The 24104-nt window shown below is 39.9% G+C and overlaps 8 protein-coding genes across 10 annotated transcripts; 3 read left to right on the forward strand and 5 right to left on the reverse strand.

The window, feature by feature from the left end:
- LOC104745483 (zinc finger A20 and AN1 domain-containing stress-associated protein 5-like) lies at positions 105-1023 on the forward strand (the record flags this gene model as incomplete). The annotated part of the gene is given in 1 exon segment (XM_010466736.2): positions 105-1023. A coding segment is annotated over 1 exon segment (513 nt). The 3' UTR covers positions 620-1023.
- LOC104745484 (protein gar2-like) lies at positions 4108-7760 on the forward strand. Its single transcript, XM_010466737.2, has 9 exons — positions 4108-4495; positions 4710-4810; positions 4906-5242; positions 5523-6341; positions 6548-6602; positions 6752-6813; positions 6909-7015; positions 7106-7193; positions 7333-7760. Exons 1-9 carry the CDS (start codon positions 4361-4363, stop codon positions 7588-7590), a joined length of 1962 nt encoding a protein of 653 aa, XP_010465039.1. The 5' UTR covers positions 4108-4360; the 3' UTR covers positions 7591-7760.
- LOC104745485 lies at positions 7785-8638 on the reverse strand. The gene has a single exon (XM_010466738.2). The coding sequence runs from the start codon at positions 8562-8564 to the stop codon at positions 7833-7835; it is 732 nt and encodes a 243-aa protein (XP_010465040.1). The 5' UTR covers positions 8565-8638; the 3' UTR covers positions 7785-7832.
- On the forward strand, positions 9023-10224 carry LOC104745487 (fasciclin-like arabinogalactan protein 14). Its single transcript, XM_010466740.2, has one exon. It carries the CDS (start codon positions 9028-9030, stop codon positions 9790-9792), a length of 765 nt encoding a protein of 254 aa, XP_010465042.1. The 5' UTR covers positions 9023-9027; the 3' UTR covers positions 9793-10224.
- Positions 10151-14514, reverse strand: LOC104745486 (CTP synthase). Its single transcript, XM_010466739.2, has 22 exons — positions 14413-14514; positions 14120-14270; positions 13834-13913; positions 13659-13745; positions 13519-13569; positions 13307-13424; positions 13172-13228; positions 13008-13072; positions 12839-12922; positions 12697-12747; positions 12516-12578; positions 12353-12399; positions 12064-12133; positions 11912-11974; positions 11696-11785; positions 11578-11616; positions 11277-11504; positions 11117-11202; positions 10974-11022; positions 10803-10883; positions 10599-10692; positions 10151-10500 (listed from the first exon to the last, which is right to left on the reverse strand). The coding sequence occupies exons 2-22, from the start codon at positions 14235-14237 to the stop codon at positions 10343-10345; spliced, it is 1779 nt and encodes a 592-aa protein (XP_010465041.1). The 5' UTR covers positions 14238-14270; positions 14413-14514; the 3' UTR covers positions 10151-10342.
- Positions 15374-19493, reverse strand: LOC104745488 (zinc finger CCCH domain-containing protein 37). 2 transcript variants are annotated; one of them, XM_010466741.2, is made up of 12 exons: positions 18922-19493; positions 17907-18154; positions 17463-17519; positions 17304-17375; positions 17134-17190; positions 16825-17022; positions 16605-16651; positions 16461-16507; positions 16231-16361; positions 16091-16144; positions 15859-15999; positions 15374-15767 (listed from the first exon to the last, which is right to left on the reverse strand). In XM_010466741.2, the coding sequence occupies exons 1-12, from the start codon at positions 19325-19327 to the stop codon at positions 15618-15620; spliced, it is 1608 nt and encodes a 535-aa protein (XP_010465043.1). In that variant the 5' UTR covers positions 19328-19493; the 3' UTR covers positions 15374-15617. The 2 variants fall into 2 exon arrangements, with proteins under 2 accessions (XP_010465043.1, XP_010465044.1); XM_010466742.2 differs by having other exon boundaries at positions 15452-15767; positions 16605-16642; positions 18922-19492.
- Positions 19594-20838, reverse strand: LOC104745490 (uncharacterized membrane protein YuiD-like). The gene is made up of 5 exons (XM_010466743.2): positions 20558-20838; positions 20335-20469; positions 20205-20242; positions 20055-20121; positions 19594-19861 (listed from the first exon to the last, which is right to left on the reverse strand). Exons 1-5 carry the CDS (start codon positions 20720-20722, stop codon positions 19622-19624), a joined length of 645 nt encoding a protein of 214 aa, XP_010465045.1. The 5' UTR covers positions 20723-20838; the 3' UTR covers positions 19594-19621.
- On the reverse strand, positions 20906-23917 carry LOC104748157 (serine/threonine-protein kinase AGC1-5). 2 transcript variants are annotated; one of them, XM_010469839.2, is made up of 4 exons: positions 23611-23917; positions 23015-23088; positions 21996-22923; positions 20906-21924 (listed from the first exon to the last, which is right to left on the reverse strand). In XM_010469839.2, the coding sequence occupies exons 3-4, from the start codon at positions 22862-22864 to the stop codon at positions 21054-21056; spliced, it is 1740 nt and encodes a 579-aa protein (XP_010468141.2). In that variant the 5' UTR covers positions 22865-22923; positions 23015-23088; positions 23611-23917; the 3' UTR covers positions 20906-21053. The 2 variants fall into 2 exon arrangements, with proteins under 2 accessions (XP_010468141.2, XP_019092885.1); XM_019237340.1 differs by lacking the exon at positions 23611-23917 and adding an exon at positions 23205-23599.

Consider the following 24104-nt stretch of genomic DNA (forward strand, 5'->3'; position numbering starts at 1 on the left):
CCCCCATTTCATCTCTCTCTCCTCTTCCTCTCTCCTTAATTCGATCTGTGAACTCGCCGGAGGAAGAAGCAAGCAAAGGAGAGAGATTCAATTCAATAAAGACTCGATGGCGCAGAGAACAGAGAAAGAAGAGACGGAGTTCAAAGTACTCGAAACCTTGACGACGACAACAACACCAACAACAACGGCGGCGACGCTATGTACCAATAACTGCGGCGTTACAGCAAATCCAGCGACGAACAACAACATGTGTCAGAAATGTTTCAACGCTTCCCTCGTCTCCGCGACAACCGGTGTTGTTGTCGTTGATTCCGGTTCTTCTTCGGTCTTGAAGAGATCAGCTAGATCCGTTAATCTCCGGTCGTCGCCAGCTAAAGTCGTGATTCGTCCACGAGAGATCGATCCGGTTAAGAGAGATCAACAGATCGTTAACCGATGTTCCGGTTGTCGGAAGAAAGTCGGGTTGACCGGATTCAGGTGTCGTTGCGGTGAACTTTTCTGTTCCGAACACCGTTACTCCGGTCGTCATGATTGTAGCTACGACTACAAAACCGCCGGACGTGAGGCGATCGCTAGAGAAAACCCGGTCGTCAAGGCGGCTAAGATGGTCAAAGTTTGAATTTTTATTCGATCTCAAAAACCGTTTGATTGATTGATTTAAAAAAAACTTGTGGTGGCCGGTGGTTCAAAAAGCTCCGATCTAAGAGATGCTCGGAGAGACATCGATTTGATTGATATGGTGGTGGCTGTGTTGTAAAACGAAAGATCAGAGAGAGAGCTTCCTCCTCCCTCCTCTGTTCAATCAAAATCTGAACCTCATTTTTTTTTCTCTTTTTATTTTATTTAATTTGCTTAATTATATATTAGTGAATGATTATTATTATAATTATCATTATTGTGGCTTTACGAATTCATGAATTTGCTTTCTTTCGGATGTATGATCTTCTTCTTGATGATCCATCGAGAAATGTGTATGTAGGATTCGGTAGAAACGAAAAGGGGTGGTTTGGTCATTTTTAGCAACGTGTCTCTGACTCTCTGGTTACGTTTCGTGTGGTTTAGCTCTACTTATCAACGATTAGTCCATTATGCGTCACAAATCTGTAAAATTTCTATTTTATATTTTTGTAAACTATTTATGAAAATAAAATAGAAAAGATGGGCCCAATCTACTCTCCTAATTAATGGGCCTTTATAATGAATGTACCGGATATTATATAAGGGTGCCCTAACCCTTAAAACCTAAAAACACACATTTTTTTTTTTCTTAAGCAATGATGAATAGAGGTTGGCGACAGGGGATGATGATGCCGTCAATGATGATGCCCCGTGACTATTTCGCAGAGATGGAATATGCAGAATCTTCGATGGATACGGATACGGCGATGGACGTCGATGATGACTACTACGAGTCTACGGATATGTTAAGCGACGGTGGAGGATTTTTATCCACCGATTGGTGTCTAAAAGACTCTTACTTCTTCAACAAATTTGAGGATGATTTTGACGACTTCGATATCTATTGATTTGTATTATTTCTCTCCCCTTTATCGTCTCTTTGGGATTCTTTTTTAATCTTTTGACTCTTAACTCATTAGAAACTATTGTTATGGGGAATTCGTACTCTAAGAAGTTATAAACCCTTGTCACCCAATTAATTACATCTTAGTATATCGTATCGATTTGCTATATTCACACAACTCACAAACGCCAGATCTCTCTCTCTCGACAAAACTTTACTTGGCGTATAATATAAAGCAGCAGCAACCAATAAACGTGTTTGAGTTGTATGGGTTTTTTAATAGTATAGTACATAACAAGAGGTTACGTATTTTCTCAAATATCTTTTTGAATAATTGTTTTCAATGCATTAGAAAATATCTTAGCGATTTTTACAGAAAAAAATGGCTACGTAGTACGTAACACCAACCAACCAATGCCGATGTAGAACGATTTTTATTTTATTGTCAACTTAACAATCTTTAGTTGCGATGCATTATTGTAGGATTTGTAAGCTATAAACAACAAGTTACTGTGTATGAACAACAAATTACTTGTATACCTCAGTTCTCATGCAACTATTAGTGTAGGCAGAAGACTCAGAACTCAGAACTGTTTCAGAGATTCGTAACAGAAACTAACAAAAACCTTCAAAAAATTGTTTAAACTATATAAAGGCTAACTTGATTTTCATATTTAAAATTGCTTGGAAGATGAGGCTTGGGTGAGGGATGTAATATATGAGTGTCGACAACGTTTTAACGACGGTAAAGATTAAAAGGTTTACTAGTAGGAGTTTAGTGTTTTTTTTTTGTCAACAAGTACAAGATCAACTCAAACGAGCCAATTGAAAGGAAAATCGTTTACATAGGTAACTCGGTGCGAAACTACACGAACACGCCGTGCCAGATTATCCGCTTTACCATTTTGTGAACAAGGGATTAACTACTGAAAAGGAGAGAAATTCCTCCTTATCCACTTCAATGTCGTCCAAATAAGTCTTGAATGCAGGCCGACAGCAGGCGAAGACACCATCTTCACTAAATCCGAACAGTCTGTCAGGAACACAACATCCTGATTATCCGCACCAATCATACACCGCATTGCCCAAACCAAAGCTTCTACCTCTGCATGAAGAGGGGTAAGACTGCGACGGAAGTTAGATGCACCCATAGTGGGGAGCTCCCCCGAAGGGGAAATGCAAAACCAACCTCTACCAGCATATTGGTCTGTCGCCTTCCAAGAACCATCCACAAAACAACGGTAACTGTGTGTACACCGAGTTGTTCCAAAGGCAGCAGGAATCCTAAGATCTGAAAGAACTTGATTGCTAGCTATAGGAGGATTCTCAACAGCAGCCTCCTGTGCCGAGGTCCAAAGTTTGGCTTCCTCTTCCGCCAACCGCAAAATCGCTTGTGGATTAGAGTCCATGTTGCTAAACAATTATCAATCCGGGCCTTCCAAATATACCAGATAATCCAAGGATAAATATCTGCCAAAGGAACGTCGTGAAATCTCCAGAATAAAAAGTCCATATTGGCATAGATAGACCCCGTTGGGAAAAACCTAGGGGCCGTCGGAAAGGTAGATAATGCCCAGACGTGTCGCGTGGGAGGACATTCAAACAGAGCATGATTAATTGTCTCTTCCACAAAACCACAAAGAGCACACTCGCTATCACAGCTTATTCCACGTTTTCAAAGATTAGCCGTTGTTACGACACAACCAGTGATTGCTTGCCACAAGAAATGCCGAATTTTTGGGGACACCAGATTTTCCATACAAAAGCTTGTAAAGGAATAATATTTGGACCAGAAACTGTGGAATCCAGAGTAAAAACCTGAGCCTGGCGTAATGCATTATATCCCGATTTCACCGAATAGACTCCAGTTTTGGTCAAATGCCAACCCAATCTATCCGGGGAATCAAGATTACCCAAAGGTAAGGCCGAGATGATGGCAACATCTTCCGGCTTAAAAGTGGCCGAAAGCAACGCCATATCCCAGGAGTTTGAACTTCTGTCAATGAAGGTTTTAACTCGAAGCATAGGAAGGCGATCCATAATGCAAAGTTGGTCTCGGGGATTAAGTCGGAATCCAAGGATCAGACCATACAGAGATGGAGTTTAGTGTTTTTATGTTCAAAGCTTTTTATAATTTGAATTTTTTTTTTTTTTTTTTGCTAAATTATTTGAAAAAGTTTAAGACGGGGATTAAAATTTATGATCCATTGGTTTACATATGAAAAATTCATTCAAAGAATGAAGATGAATTGTAAAGTGTGTATAATAAGCTCGTGAAATTTATTAATATCTTCGTAAAAATTTCGATATTTTCAACAAGTTTATACTTATTTCGTAGCAGTACGAATTAATTATGAACCTTTGTAGACCAACATTATTTTTGTAACGCGTGACAGTACAATTACTCGAACATATTTGACACTTTTTAGTAAATTGTGTTAAGAAAAAGAAGTCACTGGACAAATTAAATTAAATTAAGAGGAAAATCTAAAAGTTGGAGCAAATTAAATTGAAACGCAATTTTATTTTGGCCCAACCCAATTATGAAAAATATAAATGAAAGCAAATTAAATTGAAACGCAAAAGGTCCCCAGTTTATAATTAGTTCCGTCCGTCGAAGCAAATCCCTTAATCACGAATCGACTCGGTTCTCTGGATTTCTCCGACAGAAACCCAAACCCTAGCACCACCACCAAACCCTCGGAGCTCCTAGATTATATCTGTTCTCGAATTGAATCGCGCGTAGGTTAGGGTTTTAGTGGTATTCTCAATCCGGTGGCAAATTTGGGTTCTTTTGTTCTTAATATAATCTCTCGTAAGGGGAAAAATTCAGAGGAGATGGGAAGCGCTGATCTAGTCGATGATCGGACCTTCAATGGTGATTTCAGTGATGGAGGAGTGGTGAAGTTGAAAGAGATTGTCATGGATAAACTCAAGGAGTATATGGGCGATTACACGGATGACACTCTCGTGGTACGATTCTGATTCCAACTCTCTGTTCTTCCCTTAATTTGGTATCGCTTTTTGGTCTGTAATTTTACTACGATTGCTCTCTTTGTTTTTTAGTTTAGCTGAATTGTGGTGGTGTTCTTCGTGTTCCTTGTAGCTAGAATTGCTGATTTTTTTTGGAATATAACATTAGTGTGCCTTGATGATGCTCTTACAATTCAAATGACATTGCTTGCAGGAATATGTGATAGTTTTGCTTAGGAATGGGAGGAGAAAAGAGGAAGCAAATAATGAATTGAAGATATTTCTTGGAGATGATAGCGATTCTTTTGTGGCCTGGTATTTTATATATTTCTTACCCCTTGTGAATACGAAGTTTTATTGCTTTTGTGTATCTAGAAATTCATATTTACTTGGAGTATGTATATATGCAGGTTGTGGGATCATATCTCTGAAAGTGGAGATGAGTATTTTAATTCTCGTGTTGAGAAAACTACTGTAAAAAGCTCACTGATAAGCAGTCAGAATGAGGATAAAGCAGTTGTGGTTATGGATTCTGAACCTGAAAAGGGACGATCACGCCGTGGTAGACTATGGAAAAGCCAGCCAACTAATGTCTCTGAGATTCCTCCTCTTCTGAGTTCTGAGGTTCATAAAATTCATAACTATGAGAAGGAAGATCACAAACACCGACATAATAAGAGGTCTCCATCTCCCCAGTCTCAATCCGACAGGAAAAGGTCTAGAACTGATGACTCGCGTAATGAACAGGTCTGTGTTTTGTACTTGTCTATTGAATATCATATCTATAGTTTACTGGATAGGATGTCATATCTTATTGTGATGACGTTCTAAGAGTAAAATTTGGGGTAGAGACCACTTTTGCGTTCTGATTTTTATGGGACTAACATGTCTGACATTTTTAATTACTATTAACTTAGTGTCGTGGAGATGCCTTGTTCCAGTATTTTAATGCATGTTCTGCGGTAAAGCTATTGTACGAATACTGGTTATAGTTTTCTGATTTTGCTTTCTTTGACTTGTTTGATAGAGGGAAGCTAAACCGCCAGCTAAACCTGATGTCTCTCGCCGGCTGCTTCAGTTTGCTGTGCGAGATGCTCTAGCTATACCCAAGCCAGCAAATAGTTCGACTGAATCCTCATTAAAACGTCTTCGTTCAGTGGTGTCCACATCTACTCAAGAATCATCTGACCCCAACCCAGCTCGGAAAATTCGATCTGTTGCGAGGGTTGTGAACCCCATGGCCTCTGTAAGGAAAGCTGTTGCCGAAGCAGCCGAAGATGCCAAAAAACCAAAACCTGGGAGAAGTGTCTTTGACAGAATTAGTCAGTCTACTTCTGAGACCCTGGACCGACATATGGTACTTGGTAAAGTTTCTCCTAAGAATGAAGAATGTAGGAATATTAGCGATGATCCGGAAGGGGTACATCATCAATACACGCACCGTCTTGACAACAATGGAGTGTATGTTGAGAACATGCCAACTTTTGACACTGGCTTGAAATTTGCCTCTGATCGAGGCAGACTCAGTTCAAGTGCTAATTTTCCTCACCCGAGCACTTTCCTTGGGAACAGAATTAACAATCCAAATAGTCTGCAGCATCGTTTAGTCGATGACCCTAAAAGAGTTAAAGGGATGAATTATCAAAATCACCTTACTGAAGGTGCAACCAGGCAAAAGATAGCAAGTTTCTCCGGCAATGTAGATACAGGGAAAACAGTAAAGTTAGAGGGGCAGATGGAAGTACCAGATATGGGTCTGCAAAGATATATGGACGAAGGCAGAATGGTTTCTAGTGAAACTATCACACAATCAGCTACGCAGAGTGATACAATAGGGAATGGAAATGTAAGTTTCAGGTTATAAATGCATGCTCTTACTAGCTTTTTCAATGACAGTCTTCTTCCAAAATTTGTTAGCCATGAAATATAAAACATCTTGAAAGTTTCTTGCTAATATTTACCCGTCATGGCTATGTTGTGACGTTTTATTTCGTTTGTAAGAGTGACAGCAACATGACTCCTAATACAAGCTGTCTTGTTGTTCTTTGACAGATAAAACGTGCTGTCAATGCGAAAGAAGATTCAACAACCAATAAATCTGTTCCTGGTGAGTTGTTAAATTATATTAGTCTTAAGCTTTTTGAAGATTCATGGGATTGAAGTTTCTTTCTTTCCTTGGCAAACTCACTTATTTCGTTCCTGTTGATGTAATTCTAATGAATAAGTTGATCTAAGATGATATGCTGGCATTTGCAGGGACATTATCCACGACCCGCCCGTTGGAAGATGCTAGCTCTCGGACAATCTTTGTCGCCAATGTAATAATTGTTTATGTTTATTTACCCTTGCACTGGAATTGAGGCAAAACTTGTCAATTAGATGTATTGATTTGAATGTGATTGGTCGAAAACAGGTTCATTTTGGTGCTACCAAGGATAGCCTTTCAAGGCATTTTAACAAGTGTGGTGAAGTGCTTAAAGCTATCATAGTTACAGATCCAGCAACAGGACAACCAAGTGGGTAAGTTTTCTGAATTTATGACCTCAATTATTATTGTCTTAATATGTCATAGTTCAGTCATGGGGAACCTTAGTTGAATGCCCTTTGCAGATCAGCGTATATCGAGTTCACACGCAAAGAAGCTGCAGAGAATGCATTGTCTCTCGACGGTACCTCTTTCATGTCTCGGATTCTCAAGGTACAAATGGAAACCAATGTTCAATTCTGTTTTACCTCTGTTTTACCATAGCAATTATCGTCTGTTATGATCTTTAGGATTGGTTAGAATCTTAGATGGGATATAAGGACTCAGTAGTGTGTATGTATGATGGATGCAGATTGTGAAAGGAAGCAGCGGGCAACAGCAGGAGGCTGCATCAAGCATGACATGGTCTCGAGGTGGAAGATTTGCAAGAGCACCCGCATACTTTAGAGGTGGTGCATTAAGAGGCCGTTCAGTTGCGAGGGCTGGAGGCAGGAGTATGCAATGGAAGCGCGATTCAGCTGAGACTGGAAACAACAACGCTGTAGGTGTAGCCCCCAACAATGCTCGTAGTCTCACATACGTCCGAACAGATTCAAAATCAGACGATTGAAAGACAAAAATAGAGAGTCAAGAGCTTAGGTAAAAAGAAGGAAGATGAGTTTCATCATCTCTGCCTTTCGGATATTATTCTCAAATTGGTTTTTTTCTTTTTGTCTCTTAAAAAAGCTACTCTAAAACTTTGTATCGACTTTTTTTTTTTATAATGCTCTTTTAAAAATCTTTGGATTATATAATATTGAAGAAGAAAACAAAATATAGAGAAATTGTATTTCAATAGCTCTCAGCTCTCTCTCATGGTGATAACAAGAGGAACAGGTTTCCAAGACACAAACCAAGAACGCACAAGATTGAAACAAGACGAGCTCTAACGAACAACAAATTGAGATTCTTAGCAACCTGAAGTGACAAAGTAAGAATCTGCAACCTCCCTAACTCTTCCATCTTCTTGAAGAAATACATTGGCTTCAACGATCGTCTCACCATCAACGCCATAGCAAACGGGAATCCAAAAGCAATACAGCTCTGAATTGTCATTTCCTTCATCGGATCTGATCTAGTCGCATACAAAATCGTAGCCCCCACGATCAGCTGAGTTAAACCCAGAGCACCCATAGCTCCACTTAAACTGTACATGTTCTTCATCATCCCTTCCAACACTTGTCTCGTCTCATTTCCCAACGCCGACAAATCGCGTTCCACCGTTGGTCCTTCGATCTCTTGGTGCTTCATCTCTTCGAACTTCTTCGGCTCCTCTGGCTTCTTCGGCTCCTCTGGCTTCTTCGGCTCAACATCTCCGCTTGGTGTCGAGAAATACCTCGGTGACCATGTTTCAGATCGAAGCTTGGTGTCGATGTTGAAAGAAGAAAAGGATCTTAACAGACCTAGCTCCAGAGTCACCGATCCGTGGATCAGATGGTTTCTTATGGGAGATGATGAGGATTGGAGTTGACGGGGAGTGACGTGGAGTGTTTGAGAAGACAAAGGTTTAAGGAATTTAGAAACCAATCGACGAGAGATCATCATCGTCGTCGCCGAATTCGATACAGAGAAGAAGCTCAACGTGATTTTAGGGTTTCTTCTTATTGCCAATTTTGGTGGCTCACTCTTTTATAGCTCTCTAATCCATACTAGACAAGTCAACGGTTTAGATCAATTTTAACCGGATCCTTTAGTTTATTCTGTCCAACGTCGATATTAACCAAATCAGACATTCTGGTTTGATTACTCTGTCTTGGTAACTCGATGTGCAACAAGTGGCTTACTCTAAAGTGAATATCGGTAACACTAATTGAGCAGTATTATCGGTTCCGACAAGTGCTGTCAATCCAAGACAACAACACAATGTTCTCCTCAAAGTTTGGAGAAACACACTCTCTTCCTCATGCCTTAATAAAGAAACACACATATCAATATCTTGCACTCTTTATAAAGCTCACTACCAAAAGCCACAATTTTTATTTAAAATCTCATCAATACAACTACAATCATGTCTTCTTCACTAACTCTCTTCTTCTTCTTTGTTTCCACATTCCTCTACACTTCATCAAATTCATTCAACATCACTAACATTTTAAACGAGCACGATGATTTCTCCACTTTCAACAAACTTCTCACCGAAACTCAACTCGCTTCTACCATCAACAGTCGTCAAACAATAACCGTCCTTGTGGTTTCCAACGGCGGACTCTCCTCCCTCTCCGGCCAACCAATCAACCTCATCAAGAAGATCCTCAGCCTCCACATTATTTTAGATTACTACGACGAGAAGAAGCTCAAGAATCTGAACAAGAAGTCAGTACTCCTCACCACTCTTTTCCAATCAAGCGGCCAAGCTAGAGGCCAACAAGGGTTCTTGAACGCAACAGTTACGAAAGACGGAGACGTGTTATTTGGATCTGCCGTTCCCGGGCCTGATGTGAACGCTGAGCTTCTAGACTCTGTAGCGTCACTACCATTTAACATCTCGGTGCTTCATATTAGTAGTGCTATAATGATTAATGTTAATGCTGATAATGCACCTCCTGGTTCTCCTTTGGCACCGGTATCACCTCCACCACGCCCTGCACAACCACCTAATGATGATGATTATGATTATGACGAGCCACCATCACCACCATCCTCTGCTCCGAGGGCCGCTGCTCATGGACCTTCCAAAAGCGCAGACTCAGCCAGCGGAGTTTCAAGGATCAATTCTCTGCCTGCGTTGGCCTTTACGCTGTTGATGTCATCCATTTGGTGGTTCATGGCTTGAAGACGGATGAGAAACAGAGTGCAAGAACTAAACAAGATTAGTTCAGGTATTGGAAGGAAAGCCAAAAAATATATAAAACAGACTCAGCTCGGTTGACAGCAAAAAAACAAGAACACTAAATTAAAAGACGAAGCATGAGAAGTTTTTTGGGGAGAATAAATTGACTGATACAATAAAAGATGTGGAAAAAATTGTAAGACTCGATAATTCTTGGATATCAATGTTTGTTAATCAATGGAGCCTCGTTGTTTGGTTGCATTACATGAAATGGATGACACAAAGAAGGGGAGAAACATTGTGTAGTTCTGAAGAAACTAGTTTATCGATCTTTATTAATCTTTAGCTATGAAAGGCAAAAAGCAACCCAAGAACAGGAAGCACATTCATATCCATGTCTTTTCCCATACCCTAACAACGAAACTTAACAAGTCTTTAAGACAAGTAAACAAAACTCAGGGACTATACATGCAAACTGGCTTGAAGAAAGCTTTGATTAAAAGCAAGAAAAAAAAGACTTTAGAAAATGCAGTAAAATTGTTCCTTTCTTGAGTCAGTGGTGAAGCCCGTTTCCATTGCTGTACACATTGCCGTTCTGGTGAACTTTCCCCATTGCAGTTCCATTGGCCATTCCATTTATCGTAACTTTGTTCACCTTGCCACCTGTTTGCAAAACTGATTCTAGACACCCAGACGCTGCTGCGATAAGACCTGTGGTATCAACGTGTTTCTTAGTAAGCCACAAACACCATCAACACAGAATCTTACAAATGTGCTCAAAAGCTGTCGAACTATAACCTAGAATTTACCTAGAAACAATGCAGAAGGTTTTCCTGGTCTGGACTTAAACTCAGGATGGAACTGAGCACCCACAAAGTATGGATGGCTTGGTAGTTCTACAATCTGCACATCAAGCCAGTAGAACAATGAAGCACAACATCACGAAAGCATTTATATATTGTTCAATCTCAAACTGAGTCACATATTCAACAGATTTTCCATGAGCATATTACCTCCATACGACACCCAGTCTCATCTTTCCCAACAAAAGAAAGGCCAGCCTTCTCAATTTCTGATATCATATCTGGATTGACCTGCCAAAATTTCATATATTTCACTTTCAACAACTAAGGAGAAATCTTAAGGAAAAGAACAATATTAAATACAAGAAGCTGAAATATTACCTCATATCTGTGCCGGTGTCGCTCATCAACAAACTTTGCATTGCCGTACCTGAATGAACAAGAAGAAGAAGTTATATAGGTTTTGGATATGAATCCTATGAGTGATCCTGTGCTACTGTATCTTAAATGAGTTCTGTGCTTACAGCTTTGCAGACTTGCAATCAGCAACCTGGAAGTAAGTCCTCCTTGACCCTAAGCGCATTGTGCCCCCCATATGAGTTGTGGATCCCTAAAAAGAGATTGAACAAGTATAAGTAGATACTCGATACATGGAAAGCATGTAATCCATTAAATGTCAAGTACCTCTGGCATAAATATGACGCATGGGCTTGAAGTTTCTGGTTCAAACTCTGTGCTGTTTGCATCATGAAAACCGAGAATGGAACGGGCAAATTCAACAACAGCCAGCTGCATTCCCAGGCATATGCCAAGGAAAGGAACTTGATTTTCGCGGGCGTACTTTGTAGCAAGTATCTTCCCTTGCACTCCTCTATCACCAAATCCTCCTGGTACTAGGATACCATCAGCACCCTGCAACAAGCGAAATTTTGAGTCAAAGATATTTACCGAATTGGTATGCCAGGCTCCATTAAAATTGACATACCTTCAAAAGATCCCATGCAGCTTTATGGACATCTGGCGTCTGCAACAGTAAGTCATACAAAAGCTCATGAGACTATATACCTTTGCCGTACCCTGAGAGTAACGAAAGCAAGACTCACCTCCTGTGCAGTTATCTCTTCAAGGTCACTGGCTGCAACCCACTCTATGACAAGCTTTTTGTGACATGCAACAGAAGCATGCAAAAGGGCCTGCAGTGAAAAGGACACGAGACAGAAGCCATTTTTAAAAATCCTCAATATTAGACACGGTTGTTAGAGAAATGAAGTAAATGCATAACAACTTTTGGTTTGTTTAAGAACACAAGACCCAATTACCTTCAACACGGAAAGGTATGAATCAGTAAGGCCAGTGTACTTTCCAACCATAGCTATTCTCACCTGAAGAGAAGACCATGAGAATGAACAATGGTTCCAATTATATAGACACGCTGGTATTCAAAAAAATTATTTAGAAAAAGGTGACTAACAGGAACGTGCAGTGTGTCATAAATTTTAGTTCTTGCAGTCCATTCGGCCAAGTCAGGCTTTACAGCATTACTGCAGAAGAAGCAAATGTCAGACAAGAGAAAAGTCAACACCGACAAGCTATAGTGGAGCCTAGAGAAAACATCCATTGACCGGAGGGAACAAAGGATGGATCTCAGGTTTAGTAAATTCACGCTTTTTTTATTTAAAACTGAGTATGTGCTTGCTGGGGCAGGAAAATTAAATTTACACGTAGAGACGAAAAAAAAAAAAATTTGTTCAGAGACAAACCTAAGAAGGTTCAACTCTTTTAAGATCGCTTCATGAGCCTTTTGATCCTATTTTAGAGAAGTTAACACCAAAAGAATGATAAGAAAAACAAATTCAGTATGGGAATAAGCTCATTTGCTTTCGTTAAGTATAGTAAGAAACTATTCAAGAAAAATGTGCTTACCCTTAACATCAGCGGAACATGCCAAATGTTTGGAACATCATAGAGCGTTACAATATTCACTTCCTAAGAAACCATAGAAAAGCAGACAGAAAGTTTATGCGGACATCGGTCTTTTGAAGAGAGATCTGACCTCCCTGATCTAAGAAGAGGAAATGAAAACCAGAAATTGAACAATATATACCGGCACATGGCAAAATTGAGATAGTTTTGTCTTGACATTTTCTTCAAGTGCCTGTTACAAAACAAGAACTGATAGGTTAAAAACCAAATCCATAGTTAACATCAACACTTAAAGCACATGAAAATATTGGAGCTCCCATTACCTTCGTGCTGCGACATGCTAGAATATTTGGTGTCAAACCAAGGCTCCTGAGTCCTCGCACACTGTGCTGGGTTGGCTTAGTCTTCTGCAATACAGATGTTCATAGCATAGTTGTTAGAAACTAATAAAATAGAACCTCCATGGAAGATATCAATTATAAAGGCAATTACCTGTTCACCAACAACACTGAGAACAGGCACAAGGCTGACATGAACCAAGCAGAAATTACCAGGTCCTAAGAACAAAAGACAGATGCGGTGATGGAGCTGATAAGTAATAGCCTAATAAAATTACTGAAACTTCAAAAGTTATTATATATTAATGCACGACTCACCAACTTTATACGAGAATTGACCAAGGGCCTCAATAAAGGGCATAGATTCAATATCACCTGTACAGAACATAAATTAATAAAAGCCACTCTTCTGAGCAATTGTCAGTAAAAGTAATACAAGACAACAAATAGTACCTATAGTCCCGCCTAATTCGATGACACAGACATCAGGAGGACCTTCCTTCCCATCAACAGGAACATTAGCAACACGCTCAATCCAATCTTGGATTGCATCAGTAATATGAGGAACCACCTAAAAAGAAAAATTAAAAGCTTTGTTCAAAACACTCAACCAAATGAGAACGAGAGGAAGTCAAGTAAGAACACAAGAACATAATGAAATGAACCTGTACTGTTCTTCCTAGGTAGTCCCCCTTCCTTTCCTTGTCAATGACTGACTGCAAAAATGAGGGCACAGAAATTTGTAACCTTAAGAGATAACTACTGAGGTAGATATAACAAGAGATAACTACTGAGGTAGATATACCTGGTAAATCTTTCCAGTTGTTATATTGTTGTCACGGGTCAATGTACTGTCTAAAAACCGTTCATAGTTTCCAAGGTCAAGATCCACCTGAAAAGGGGTCACAGTGCTAATCAATTTGAGGGGCACTAATTGAGATAATTAGAAAATCCAGGACATAAATCAAAATATGACATACCTCACCACCATCATCCAATACAAATACTTCTCCATGCTCAAACGGAGACATTGTTCCAGCATCAGTGTTAAGATAAGGATCTGCATATATAATAAGAAAATGTAACTGTTGAAAAAAAAAAGTATCGCATAGCTACAAAAATCCACTCAAATTGGCTAAACAATACAAGTCGTTATACAACAACAAGGTGTCTTTTTTTGTGCCGGATTCTTGGTCGGAGAAGAATAATAAAACAGCGTGTTACATGCAATCTAAAAGTGGTGAAAACAAATTGCAAGAATCTAACCAATTTTGATGGAAGTAACACGAAGACCACACGCTTGAAGGAGAAGTCCAATGCTACTAGCAGTGACACCTTTGCCAAGACCACTCACCACTCCTCCTGTTACCAAAACGTACTTCATATTTGTCTGTCCCTGCGTCGTCTTCTTCTTCACCTGAAAACATCGAGAATACAGAACAGAACACGGTAAAGCAAAGATGAAACTTTGAAACAAGATATCTCTTGGCAACAAAGAGAAGATTATTGGGTATGAGTCGAAAAACAAGGAAGTGAGAGACGAAATTAACGAATCCTACCTTTGCTCCAACAAAATTTGGCCTTCAGGATTTTTTCTCAAGGCGGCGGCTAAGCTTTGTAACCTGCGAGTGCGAGACCCTCTCCTCACTCTTATATTTAAACCCAAAACGAAACCAATTAAAAATAAGTTTAATATTATTATTATTTGCGATATCTCAACATCAACAATTATTTATTTTTGTTTGTTACACATCAACAAAAATAGGGTTTGATTGAGTAACAACAATATAAAAAAAGGGACTGAAACTGTCAATACGGTCAATTTTATTTTACTGTTGTTATTCACTTTACTCTTTTGTTCCTTCACAGAATCTTGAAATTAAAACTAAAAATTTAGGGTTTCCGAGATGACAGACACTCGTGTTTGTTTTGTGGAAGGTTGCTTAATTTTGGTAACATAGGTCCAAAAAGAGCGTTTTGGATAGTGTGCACTGTGCACACACATATTTTTTTACCCCCCCCCNCCCCCCCCACAATTTAAAATGATCCAAGTTGAAAAGAAAGACAAAGGGAAAGGTATCAAACTTTTGAGTCTTCCTTCCTCCTTTTGACAAACCTTCATGATTTGTCGTTTTATCATTAATAGAGGTGTTCACATGTTTCATCAAAGGAACAAAAACTTGTGCAGTCAAATGAGTCCTTGTATTCCTCTCCTTTTGCCTTATGTTTCATGTCCTCTTCTTCAACTTACAAGAACAAAATTTAGGACCCCACCTTTTATGATTTAGCAGTTAGCACCGACGTGTTTCTTGCTGAAGAAGCATGTTACATGCACTGGCTCTCTGTCAAACTGTCACATCTTTGTTGATACGTATTGATTCATCTTACTGGGGTGATTGGTTGGAGTTTACTGATAATAATTGCCATCAACAAAAAATCACAAGGGAAACGGCATTTACCAAGGGGACCAAATCAACGGAGGATCAATCCGATTACAGTATTGAATCATTGAGAACACAGTAGTGGAACACCTTTGACTTTATATTAGCTCAACTGAGCAAAAATAGTAAGATAGGAATTTTTTACTCAGTAAAAGAATACTCGCTCAAGCTTTTCTTTTCGTTTTACGATGATATGGAGAACCCAGGGAGGGGGGAGAAGCATTTTGAAACGAAACAGATAAAGAACATACAAAGTAAACTAAGATTACAACACAATCAGCCTGAACACATTATCATCTTATCGTACACAAAGCTGGGGATACTCATTGAGTAGTGTCTGTTGTTGCTCCAGCAGCATCAGCTTCTGAAGTGGTCTTAGCCATCACCTCACCTGGAGGAGGATGGTCAAACTTGCATGTTGCCCCATATTTGCAAGTCCCTGTCTTCATGTAATAAGGGCAATTAAGCGCACCCTGCAACAGTTTTTTTTTAATTCTATGGCATTAGCACACAAACTCATAACATGCACGCTTCAAACGATACACACTTTGTACTTGTAGGTACCTCTCTTCTGGGATACCCTGCAAGGCTCAGCTTTACATTCGGTTGTTGAGAAGCTTGTTTGGTCGTTGCACTTAACCTATCTGCTGGGTGATGGAACCTGCATCTCTCTCCAAACTTGCACTCCCCTGTCTTCATGTAGTACTGTAATATTGGAGAAGAAGACTTTTTGGTAAGTCCAACAGACATGTAGAAGCACAGCTCAACTATCTCAAGAAGAAACAAGAATACCCACGTCACATTCTGATTGTCCAGGTCTTTGGGGATAAGTTGCTGAAACCGCTCCAAGCTGCAACAAGCTCAACTTTGTAAACCTCTAGCAACTTAGGGAGGAGCTTTTGAAAATTTCCTACAACATGAATATAAGGCATTTACCGTGGGTTGAGACAAAGTCTGATAGAGGGAGGTAGCTGGTGTAACCATCCCAAGGTTTAAATTCGCAGCGTTCGACGAAAGTAGAGAATAGTTTATCCCAGCAGCTTGGGGGATGACTTGGGGGATGAATGCTGTGCACAAAATCAAAACATCGCACATCACAAGAATTAAGAGATGAAAGTGATACGTTAAAGCTTCTAAGAACGACAAATATTGATATGATCACAAACCAGTCCTCTCAGGGTGATTGTAGCGACAAGTGGCGCCATACTTGCAGCTGATTGTGGAAACGGGAAACCAGTTAGAACGTTAATGTCACAGTTTTATTAGCAAGGTTGTAACCAACGAACTAGTATTGTACAACAGATATTCACCTTCCAGTTTTGAGATAGAATGGACAGTCCGCTTCCCCCTGCAAAAGCTACAGTCTAGTTAGTGAAACTTCATTCTCAGATCTCAGAACATGCCAGCATATAATGCTAACAAACCATCTTCATCAGTTCTAAGTATAGTGCATACGAGACACTAAAAAGTTCACCAATTGTGCCTATAAGATAATAGATCAGTAGAAAGGCAAAGTGATGTATTCATTACCGGTCTAACAGGTAATCCTTTCGAGTTGTGATACAACGCTGGGGTAAATGTGACATGCGGATTGTTTGTGGCATCAGGATCACTGGTTAACACCTCACTGCTACCATTATCTTGACTAGATGATGGTAGCTGGATATCCTTTGGATGGTGGAACTTGCATGTTAAACCAAATTTACATTTTCCAGTCTTCATGTAGAACTGATGCAGAAACGAAACATTGTCAAATTACTAATCAAAATCAGTTTCATCTGTAAGGGAATTTACAAAAAGCGGATATGTATTAATGAGTCTACTATGTGTATATCTTACTGTGCACATAGGTTCAGAAGGCCTCTCAGGCAATACATCTTGATTCTCAACACTAACCTGAAATACATAAGAGCATAATGCTTTTATGTGCATGCACAATCCAAGAAAAAACTAAACCAGCACATATTACAAGCACTAGATTTTATGTGCAAAATGGAAAAGTCACTTACTGCAGCCTCAGCTCTCGGATGATTAAACTTGCACCTTGAAGCATATTTGCAGCGTTGTGTTTTTATGTAGTACTAGACAGCAGTGAAATACAAAAGATAATCAGATCCTCAGGCAAAACAGAAATAATATAGCTCGAAAAGTTTTCACGAACAGCTTACAGGACAATCTGGTTCTCCTGGCCTCTCAGGGTACTCTTCATTTGGAACAACTGGTGCCTGAATTAAAAAGATAGATATTCATAAGCAAAAACAATCATATCATTTTTATCATGGAATGCCTAGACAATGAGTATGTTGTCTCTTCCAATTCAAGGAATGATCTGACAAAGGTAAGAGCACGGATGACAAACATGGTCGCAGAAGCTCAAGTGTTGACTCACAATCAAGATACCATATGTCATGTCTTTACTTTTATAATAATGTAGTAAATCTATGACCTCCGAGACCAAGCAAAAACAATATATATAGTTAAAAAGTAATTAGGCACAAACTCCCGCAGTATAAAACATATAAGTACATACCACAATATAGAAAAACGTTATAATAGTAATGTAAATATCATATGAGGGCATAAGAAATACTTAGATAGTAGTAAACGATCACCTCTTTCCAATCTGGGATTCCGCCCTCAGGAACCCAAATAGGATGATCAAACTTGCAGCTATCTCCAAATTTACATGTTCTTGTTTGCATATAGTGGGTACAATCCTTCTCCCCTGCCCTCTGTGGATATACAGGCAAATGGCTCGTACTCTCCAACTTAGGGCGCTTGGTAAAATAGTCTGTTGTATACCAAGCTTCGGTTTGACCAATTGTATTATGGGCACCCAACAGAGTCGGATAGTAGAGCGCTAGATTACATAATAAACAATAATATACAACGAAATGAGAATATATGTACTGAGTATAAGTATACTTTGAAAATAAATTTGGGGTAATAAATGTAGGAGATACTTACAGCTGAAACCAAAATATAGCATCAATCGTATCTTAAGTTAAACTTCCAGTAAGAAATTATGGTTTACACACAATCATTTCTTAAAGTCTATTGAAAACCATAGAGTGCATCAATTAATACTGCATAATCACTAAGGTGTTCAACTCAAAACATTGAGGTCAAGTTTAAAAACAATTGTCTTCAGGCACTTCTAAAGCAACAAAGACTTAAAACAAGAACACTACAATAAGCTTTATAGTTTATACATAGGTGTAATTCGATCTGAATTGCATCTCCTTAGAGAGATGATTCTAACTTAAATGTCCAAACACAAAACAAAGCAGCTGGGCAAACCAATGCAAACCTCAATTCTAGCTAACTAGAAAGCACAAATGAATACAACCCAACAATAACTGTGCTAATGTAAATGTAAAGTAAGATCTCTCCTAGAAAAAAATCAAGCTAGAGTAGAGACCATCATTAAAGCTGTGTTTTTTATGCTGCAATTGAAGAGACCTGAAGTTTAAAGTCTCCGCTATGACCAGAACTAGAATCACGATGAGCAGAGAAAAGAGTAAAGCTAAAGTCTTTAAATTTCCAAATTATGAGGCATAGTTAGTTATACCAAGCAATAAATAAGAAAATGATGCAGATCTCAGAATAGTAAGAAAAAGAGCATACCTTCAGATGTGCGTTTGACACCAGGAGGAAGAGGCTCGACGGCGGAAGCAGCACCTGGAACTTCGACACCAGGCGGCCAAGAAGAAGCATCCTGATGCTGAAGCAGTTGCGGATACGCCAAATGCGATGCCGTCGTGTTAGGCAGATGGTGGTGATACATAGCGGAAGACGATGCAAGAGTCCCTGAATTGTTGTAGTTGCTCAAAGCTTCGGATCCGTCACGAACTAAGAAACGAAACGTGGTATCTGGATAATAATGGTCAGCAGCAGAGGAAGAAGAACCGTAGAGAGAGGAAAGAGCAGTAATTGGCGGTTGCGGCGGAGGAGCTGGAGATACGGCAGAGGCAGAGGCAGCAGTGTAGGAAGGTTGATGAAGAGCGTAGCTGTACAATTGACGATGTGCCATTCGATTGAAAGGGAAAAAAAGAGAAACCCTAAAGGAAAGCTTTCTACTTTTTGGTGTCAAACTCTATTGTGTGTGTTGTGTTTGTGGGGTTTCTCTACTTTTTTATTGTTCCAAGTCTAAGCAAACCAACCAACGAAAACAGAACAATTCTCTCAGATCTATCAAAACTGATTTTGACATTACCACTGATTCTGTTTAATTGCAATTTCAACATTATTAAATTCTCTTTCTTTCTTATCACAATACAAAAATGTATATATAGTTTATAAAAGTTTGGAGCTTTTTTTTTTTTTATTACAGAAGGGAATAAACACTGAAGGTAACTAAGAAACCGAAGAAAGCCCCTGCTATGACTTCAACTTCAGTGTGTCCTATTGATTCTTTCAATGGTGGAACAACTTCCTCACTGATCTCGTCTGCTTGTAAAACCTTATTAGATTTGTTGCCCTTTAAACTCATCACTTCACTTCTACTAGCATTAGCTGTTAGTTTGTTCAACACTTTCGCATGTTTTCCAACTTCTCTCCTCACCCCCTGTGATTGTACCAATCAAATATGAGATATGAGACATTAATTCATATCCTATACAAGCAATAACTAAAAGCATGAATCAGACACTGAGGAGAACCAACCAAGATCTATAGATACAAGAGGTTTACTGAGACTTCAATTCAAAAGCTACTTGTGGAATGCAAGTTGGAATTTTGGGGAAAAAGGGGAAAAGTACCTGGGCATCATACATGATAAGGCCAGCATAAACCACAGTTAGACCAAAAATGGAATCAGCAAAACCCCTGAAACCAAACCATAGGAAATTACATAAAGTGAATATACAATTTGGGGGAATTGAGAAAAGAAAGGTTTTCAAGCTAAGCACCTTTCAAAAGCAATTGCAGTTGCTGCAGCCACAACAGACTGATTTTTTTCAGGAATCAGGCCACAATATCAGAGAAGTAGACAAACACGGTTATAAGAGGCAACAAAGAGTAAGAAAGAGCAGAGCTTACAGATGAATGTGTTGAAGGGAAACCACCAGCTTGAAAGACACTTCTAAAGTCCAATTTTTTCCCATACAAAACCACAGAAGTGAAGGGCTTAGAGAGCTGCCCAATCACAGCAGAAGTCCCAGCAGCTATGAGTACCTTTACGCCGGTGAAATCTAAAAGTAAGTAACGATGACCCTCCCAAGAAAAAGAAAAAAGGAATGAAAGAAGAGAAAAAAGGTGAAACCTTGTTGTGGATGACCTCAGCGATATCTTGGAATCCAACATTGACAACGCAGGAGGTGAGACGAGGTGGCTTCTTTCGGCAACTTGCAGGGTTGAATCTGGAGTTGGAGAAAGGGAAATAGAGATCACTGGCGGCGTTATGAGATAAAAAACAGTGCTTCAACATCTCTGCTCAGTGTTAAAGGAAGGAACTTGAGAGTTATTTTGTACGGATGATGATAAGAAAGGGGCAGCGAGATATTGGGAACCAATGGCTTTGTTATGTCGACAAGGTTGTCTCTTGGGACATTTTGACTCAAAGAAGCTTTTTGTAGATTTTTCACAATGACAAATGTTATCTTACAAACAAAATATGCTTTAACCCTTTTAGTAAAAACTCATGTCTCTTAAACCAAGTAATTTGTCCTTGTTTATCAATCACAATTTGTATTGGTCAAAAATTAAGAATATGAACAAAAAAACACATAGAAGTTTTTCAGCTTTGTGAAGTTTTTAGTCTAAAAGTACTCGAAATCTATATATGCCGTATCATCGGTTGGACCAGCAGCACAGGCGACCAGAGGCTCAGGCTTCATTGAGCTACCGTGATCACCAACTCCATGGTTCTTGGCCTTCCCTTTAGAGGCAGTGTATGGTCCCAAGTCAACAGGGTCAGGAATGTGAGGAGGGGAAGCACTGCGCACCAGAGCCCAATTCACTCCTTCAAAGAAAGGGTGTTGCTTTATCTCTGTGGCTCCCCGTGTGTAAGCAATCCTTCTGTGAGGATCCTTCACTAGAAGTCCACGGATGAGATCACGTGCCGCTGAGCTCACATGCGGGCTATCCGGGAACTTCAGTGGCTGACCCACCACATTGTGCAGCGTGGCTCTGTTTCCTTGCCCCTTGAACGGTGTGGTCCCATGGAGAAGCTCGTAGAGGAAGATCCCGAACGTCCACCAGTCCACAGCACTGCCATGTCCTTCGCCACGTATGATTTCTGGAGCAAGGTACTCGTGTGTGCCCACAAAGGACATTGACCGCACATCTGTTGGCTCTGCCATGAGCTCTGGCATAGAGAGGCCACCAAGGCCAGAGTCGGATTTGGCTTTACGGGTTTTCTTGGAAGGGAGGAGGCGGGGAAGAAAGGCAGATGGATGCATGCAGCCATTGACGGCAAACTCCTCGTTGAGGATAGCACCTCCCCCGCTGCAGACTGAGGAGGACTTAACGAGGGTTGGATTAAAAGTGCAACGGAGGGAAAGGTCGAAGTCAGAGAGCATTATGTGGCCTTCATCTCGAACAAGGATGTTCTCTGGCTTTAAGTCTCTGTACACAATCCCCAGCATGTGTAGATATTCCAAAGCCAATAGCACTTCAGACGCGTAGAACCTGTCAACAAACTCATCAGAGAAGATAATATGTAAGCTCCAACGCCAAATACATAGAATGTTTTTACTAACCTCGCAGCCTCTTCTGTGAAACGCCTGCTGGGCTGCTTCTGTCTGAGAGAATGGAGATTTCCGCCGCTGCAGAACTCCATGACCAGACAGTAGAATTTATCGGTCTCAAAGTAAGAATAGAGTGTCGGTAAGAAAGGATGATCAAGCAGAGATAGGATTTCTCTTTCGGTCTGCGCCCTCAGCAACTTGTTTCTGCTAGCCAAGGAGGCCTTATCCATGACCTTCATCGCAAAAACTGCATTTGTCCCTCGCAGGTCCGCAAGATAAACGCTGCCTATGTCACCATACCCTAGACGTTTCAGAAGCCTGAAATTGTCAAGACCTATTTGAGGACCTCTTGAAGCGACTGAGTTAATGGCATCCCATCTCACGTCACCTCCTGTGTGAGGCTTGAAAGGTGTAGCTGATGGACCGACCGAGTTATCACCATAGGTATAGTCCGCATTATTTCTAGGGGCTCTCTTGTTGTCTGGGGACTTAGTCCTAGGGTGGTGATGATTTCTGCCGCTTGGTGATTGTATCTCAGGGGTGGTTAAAGGAACAATCTTCTTGGGATCATAATGAAGATTTTTAAGAGGATTCTTCCGCATAGGTAAGCTATCACCATCGCTAGAATAGGGGTTATGCTTTAAATCACCCTCGTTGTTGGCAGCTCTCGTTGCAGTGGGAGGAGGTTCATGAGACTTTGCTGGTTGATGTTTGACAAGAGGATCCATCTTCTTGGGATCGAAATGAGGGTTCCTGGGAACATTGTCTCCTAGTTTAAGTGAAAATGGAGAGAGGTTTGCACGAGGCGACTTAGGTTTTACGTTTGGGTCAATCTCCTTGGAGCCGACATTAGCTGTGTTCTTCTTGGAAGCTAAGTCCATTTTTCAGAACGTCTCCAGGTTGATGATGATGGTTCTTCGGTTATAATAAAGTAGCTCACCTACGAACATCATCAAAGACATCACCTTAAATATCCGTTGTTGCTATGTAACATGAAGACAACAACAAGAAACATTAAAATCCCGCTTTACCTGAGATGATCACGCTTCCTTGCTGATATAAAAGAACAAGCTGAGGAGAATCAAACCATGTCAAACCGAAGAAACTGCCACCAGAAAGCAAGGAACAACACACATACAAAAAGAAAGAGATTGTAATGCGTCAGAGAAACGAAAAAAGTGAAAATCTTGAAACAGGTTACGAAAAATCAAGAATGCGAACCATGTTTAGAGATAAGAGTATGTAGTTCCCATAATGCAATTCTCAAACTCTAAAACAAAGACAAAAAAAATAAGTTCCAAGATTCGAAATCCAGAAATGAAGAAAGAGGGAGTTGAAATGTCCTGTCTTTGTAAACGTATAAAAAAATCCCCTTAATAGTATCTCAACCTGGAAAAGCAGAGAGAGAGAGAGAACATTTTCAAAGGAGGAGAGACAAGAGGAGATGCAAAAGAGATGGAGAGAGGGAAACTTTCTTAGCCTCTCATCCCTCTCTTACGCATACATTGCCGTTTATTCCTCTCTCTCTCCCTAATTCCATATTTTTTTGTCTAAATTAATCATTTTTACCTAATTTGGTTCATCGACAGAAGACATATGAAGAGCTTAGTTACAGTAAATAGCTAACCTGGTCTCTCCTCTTCTTCTGACCAAGGGAGAAGAAAGTGATGTTTCCAATTGAACTGTTCTTGATGGCGTCCAAGGTAGTGGGTTCGAACCGTTAGCAACGGTTTTTCGAAAAAGAAGCATGACTCTGGGATACCAAGTCAAAGGAGTTGCAAAGTATTTGTCTTTCCTCTCCGATTCCATCGCCGACGAATAACAGCAGCGACCCAGAAACACGGGAGACCGACCGCGAATTTGTTTATTTACGACTCATGGGCTTATTTATTAAAGCCCATTTTAGTTAGAATTATCATAAGCCCGTACAAAACTTAGGCCCATCTTAATATACACTTTGCTCCTCTTTCTAAGAAAAAATAGTTTTTTCTTTTATTTTGTGAAAAATAATGCATACGTTCTCTTTTCTAATAGATTTGTATGAGTAGAAGAATTGCATTGCTAGATGTTTATCTTACAATAATTAATAAACGTTGGGACTGGAGAAGATAATCAAATAAC

This window comes from Camelina sativa, chromosome 15, assembly GCF_000633955.1.
Source record: "Camelina sativa cultivar DH55 chromosome 15, Cs, whole genome shotgun sequence".
Lineage (NCBI taxonomy): Eukaryota > Viridiplantae > Streptophyta > Magnoliopsida > Brassicales > Brassicaceae > Camelina > Camelina sativa.

What these genes read in the sequence shown, in the direction of transcription:
- LOC104745484 (XM_010466737.2), top strand. Translation starts at nt 4,361, where the DNA reads ATGGGAAGCGCTGATCTAGTCGATGATCGGACCTTCAATGGTGATTTC. An exon ending in ATACAATAGGGAATGGAAAT is followed by an intron (nt 6,342 to 6,547) that starts GTAAGTTTCAGG and finishes GTTCTTTGACAG; the next exon opens with ATAAAACGTGCTGTCAATGC. An exon ending in GGACAATCTTTGTCGCCAAT is followed by an intron (nt 6,814 to 6,908) that starts GTAATAATTGTT and finishes GGTCGAAAACAG; the next exon opens with GTTCATTTTGGTGCTACCAA.
- LOC104745485 (XM_010466738.2), bottom strand. Translation starts at nt 8,564, where the DNA reads ATGATGATCTCTCGTCGATTGGTTTCTAAATTCCTTAAACCTTTGTCT.
- LOC104745487 (XM_010466740.2), top strand. Translation starts at nt 9,028, where the DNA reads ATGTCTTCTTCACTAACTCTCTTCTTCTTCTTTGTTTCCACATTCCTC.
- LOC104745486 (XM_010466739.2), bottom strand. Translation starts at nt 14,237, where the DNA reads ATGAAGTACGTTTTGGTAACAGGAGGAGTGGTGAGTGGTCTTGGCAAA. An exon ending in TCAGTGTTGTTGGTGAACAG is followed by an intron (nt 12,923 to 13,007) that starts GTAATTGCCTTT and finishes TCTGTATTGCAG; the next exon opens with AAGACTAAGCCAACCCAGCA. An exon ending in AGACTGGGTGTCGTATGGAG is followed by an intron (nt 10,693 to 10,802) that starts GTAATATGCTCA and finishes CTTGATGTGCAG; the next exon opens with ATTGTAGAACTACCAAGCCA.
- LOC104745488 (XM_010466741.2), bottom strand. Translation starts at nt 19,327, where the DNA reads ATGGCACATCGTCAATTGTACAGCTACGCTCTTCATCAACCTTCCTAC. An exon ending in CTTCTGAACCTATGTGCACA is followed by an intron (nt 17,023 to 17,133) that starts GTAAGATATACA and finishes TTTCTGCATCAG; the next exon opens with TTCTACATGAAGACTGGAAA. An exon ending in AGACTTTGTCTCAACCCACG is followed by an intron (nt 16,145 to 16,230) that starts GTAAATGCCTTA and finishes AGCTTGTTGCAG; the next exon opens with CTTGGAGCGGTTTCAGCAAC.
- LOC104745490 (XM_010466743.2), bottom strand. Translation starts at nt 20,722, where the DNA reads ATGTTGAAGCACTGTTTTTTATCTCATAACGCCGCCAGTGATCTCTAT. An exon ending in CTGAGGTCATCCACAACAAG is followed by an intron (nt 20,470 to 20,557) that starts GTTTCACCTTTT and finishes ACCGGCGTAAAG; the next exon opens with GTACTCATAGCTGCTGGGAC. An exon ending in ACTGCAATTGCTTTTGAAAG is followed by an intron (nt 20,122 to 20,204) that starts GTGCTTAGCTTG and finishes GTTTGGTTTCAG; the next exon opens with GGGTTTTGCTGATTCCATTT.
- LOC104748157 (XM_010469839.2), bottom strand. Translation starts at nt 22,864, where the DNA reads ATGGACTTAGCTTCCAAGAAGAACACAGCTAATGTCGGCTCCAAGGAG. An exon ending in TTCACAGAAGAGGCTGCGAG is followed by an intron (nt 21,925 to 21,995) that starts GTTAGTAAAAAC and finishes GTTTGTTGACAG; the next exon opens with GTTCTACGCGTCTGAAGTGC.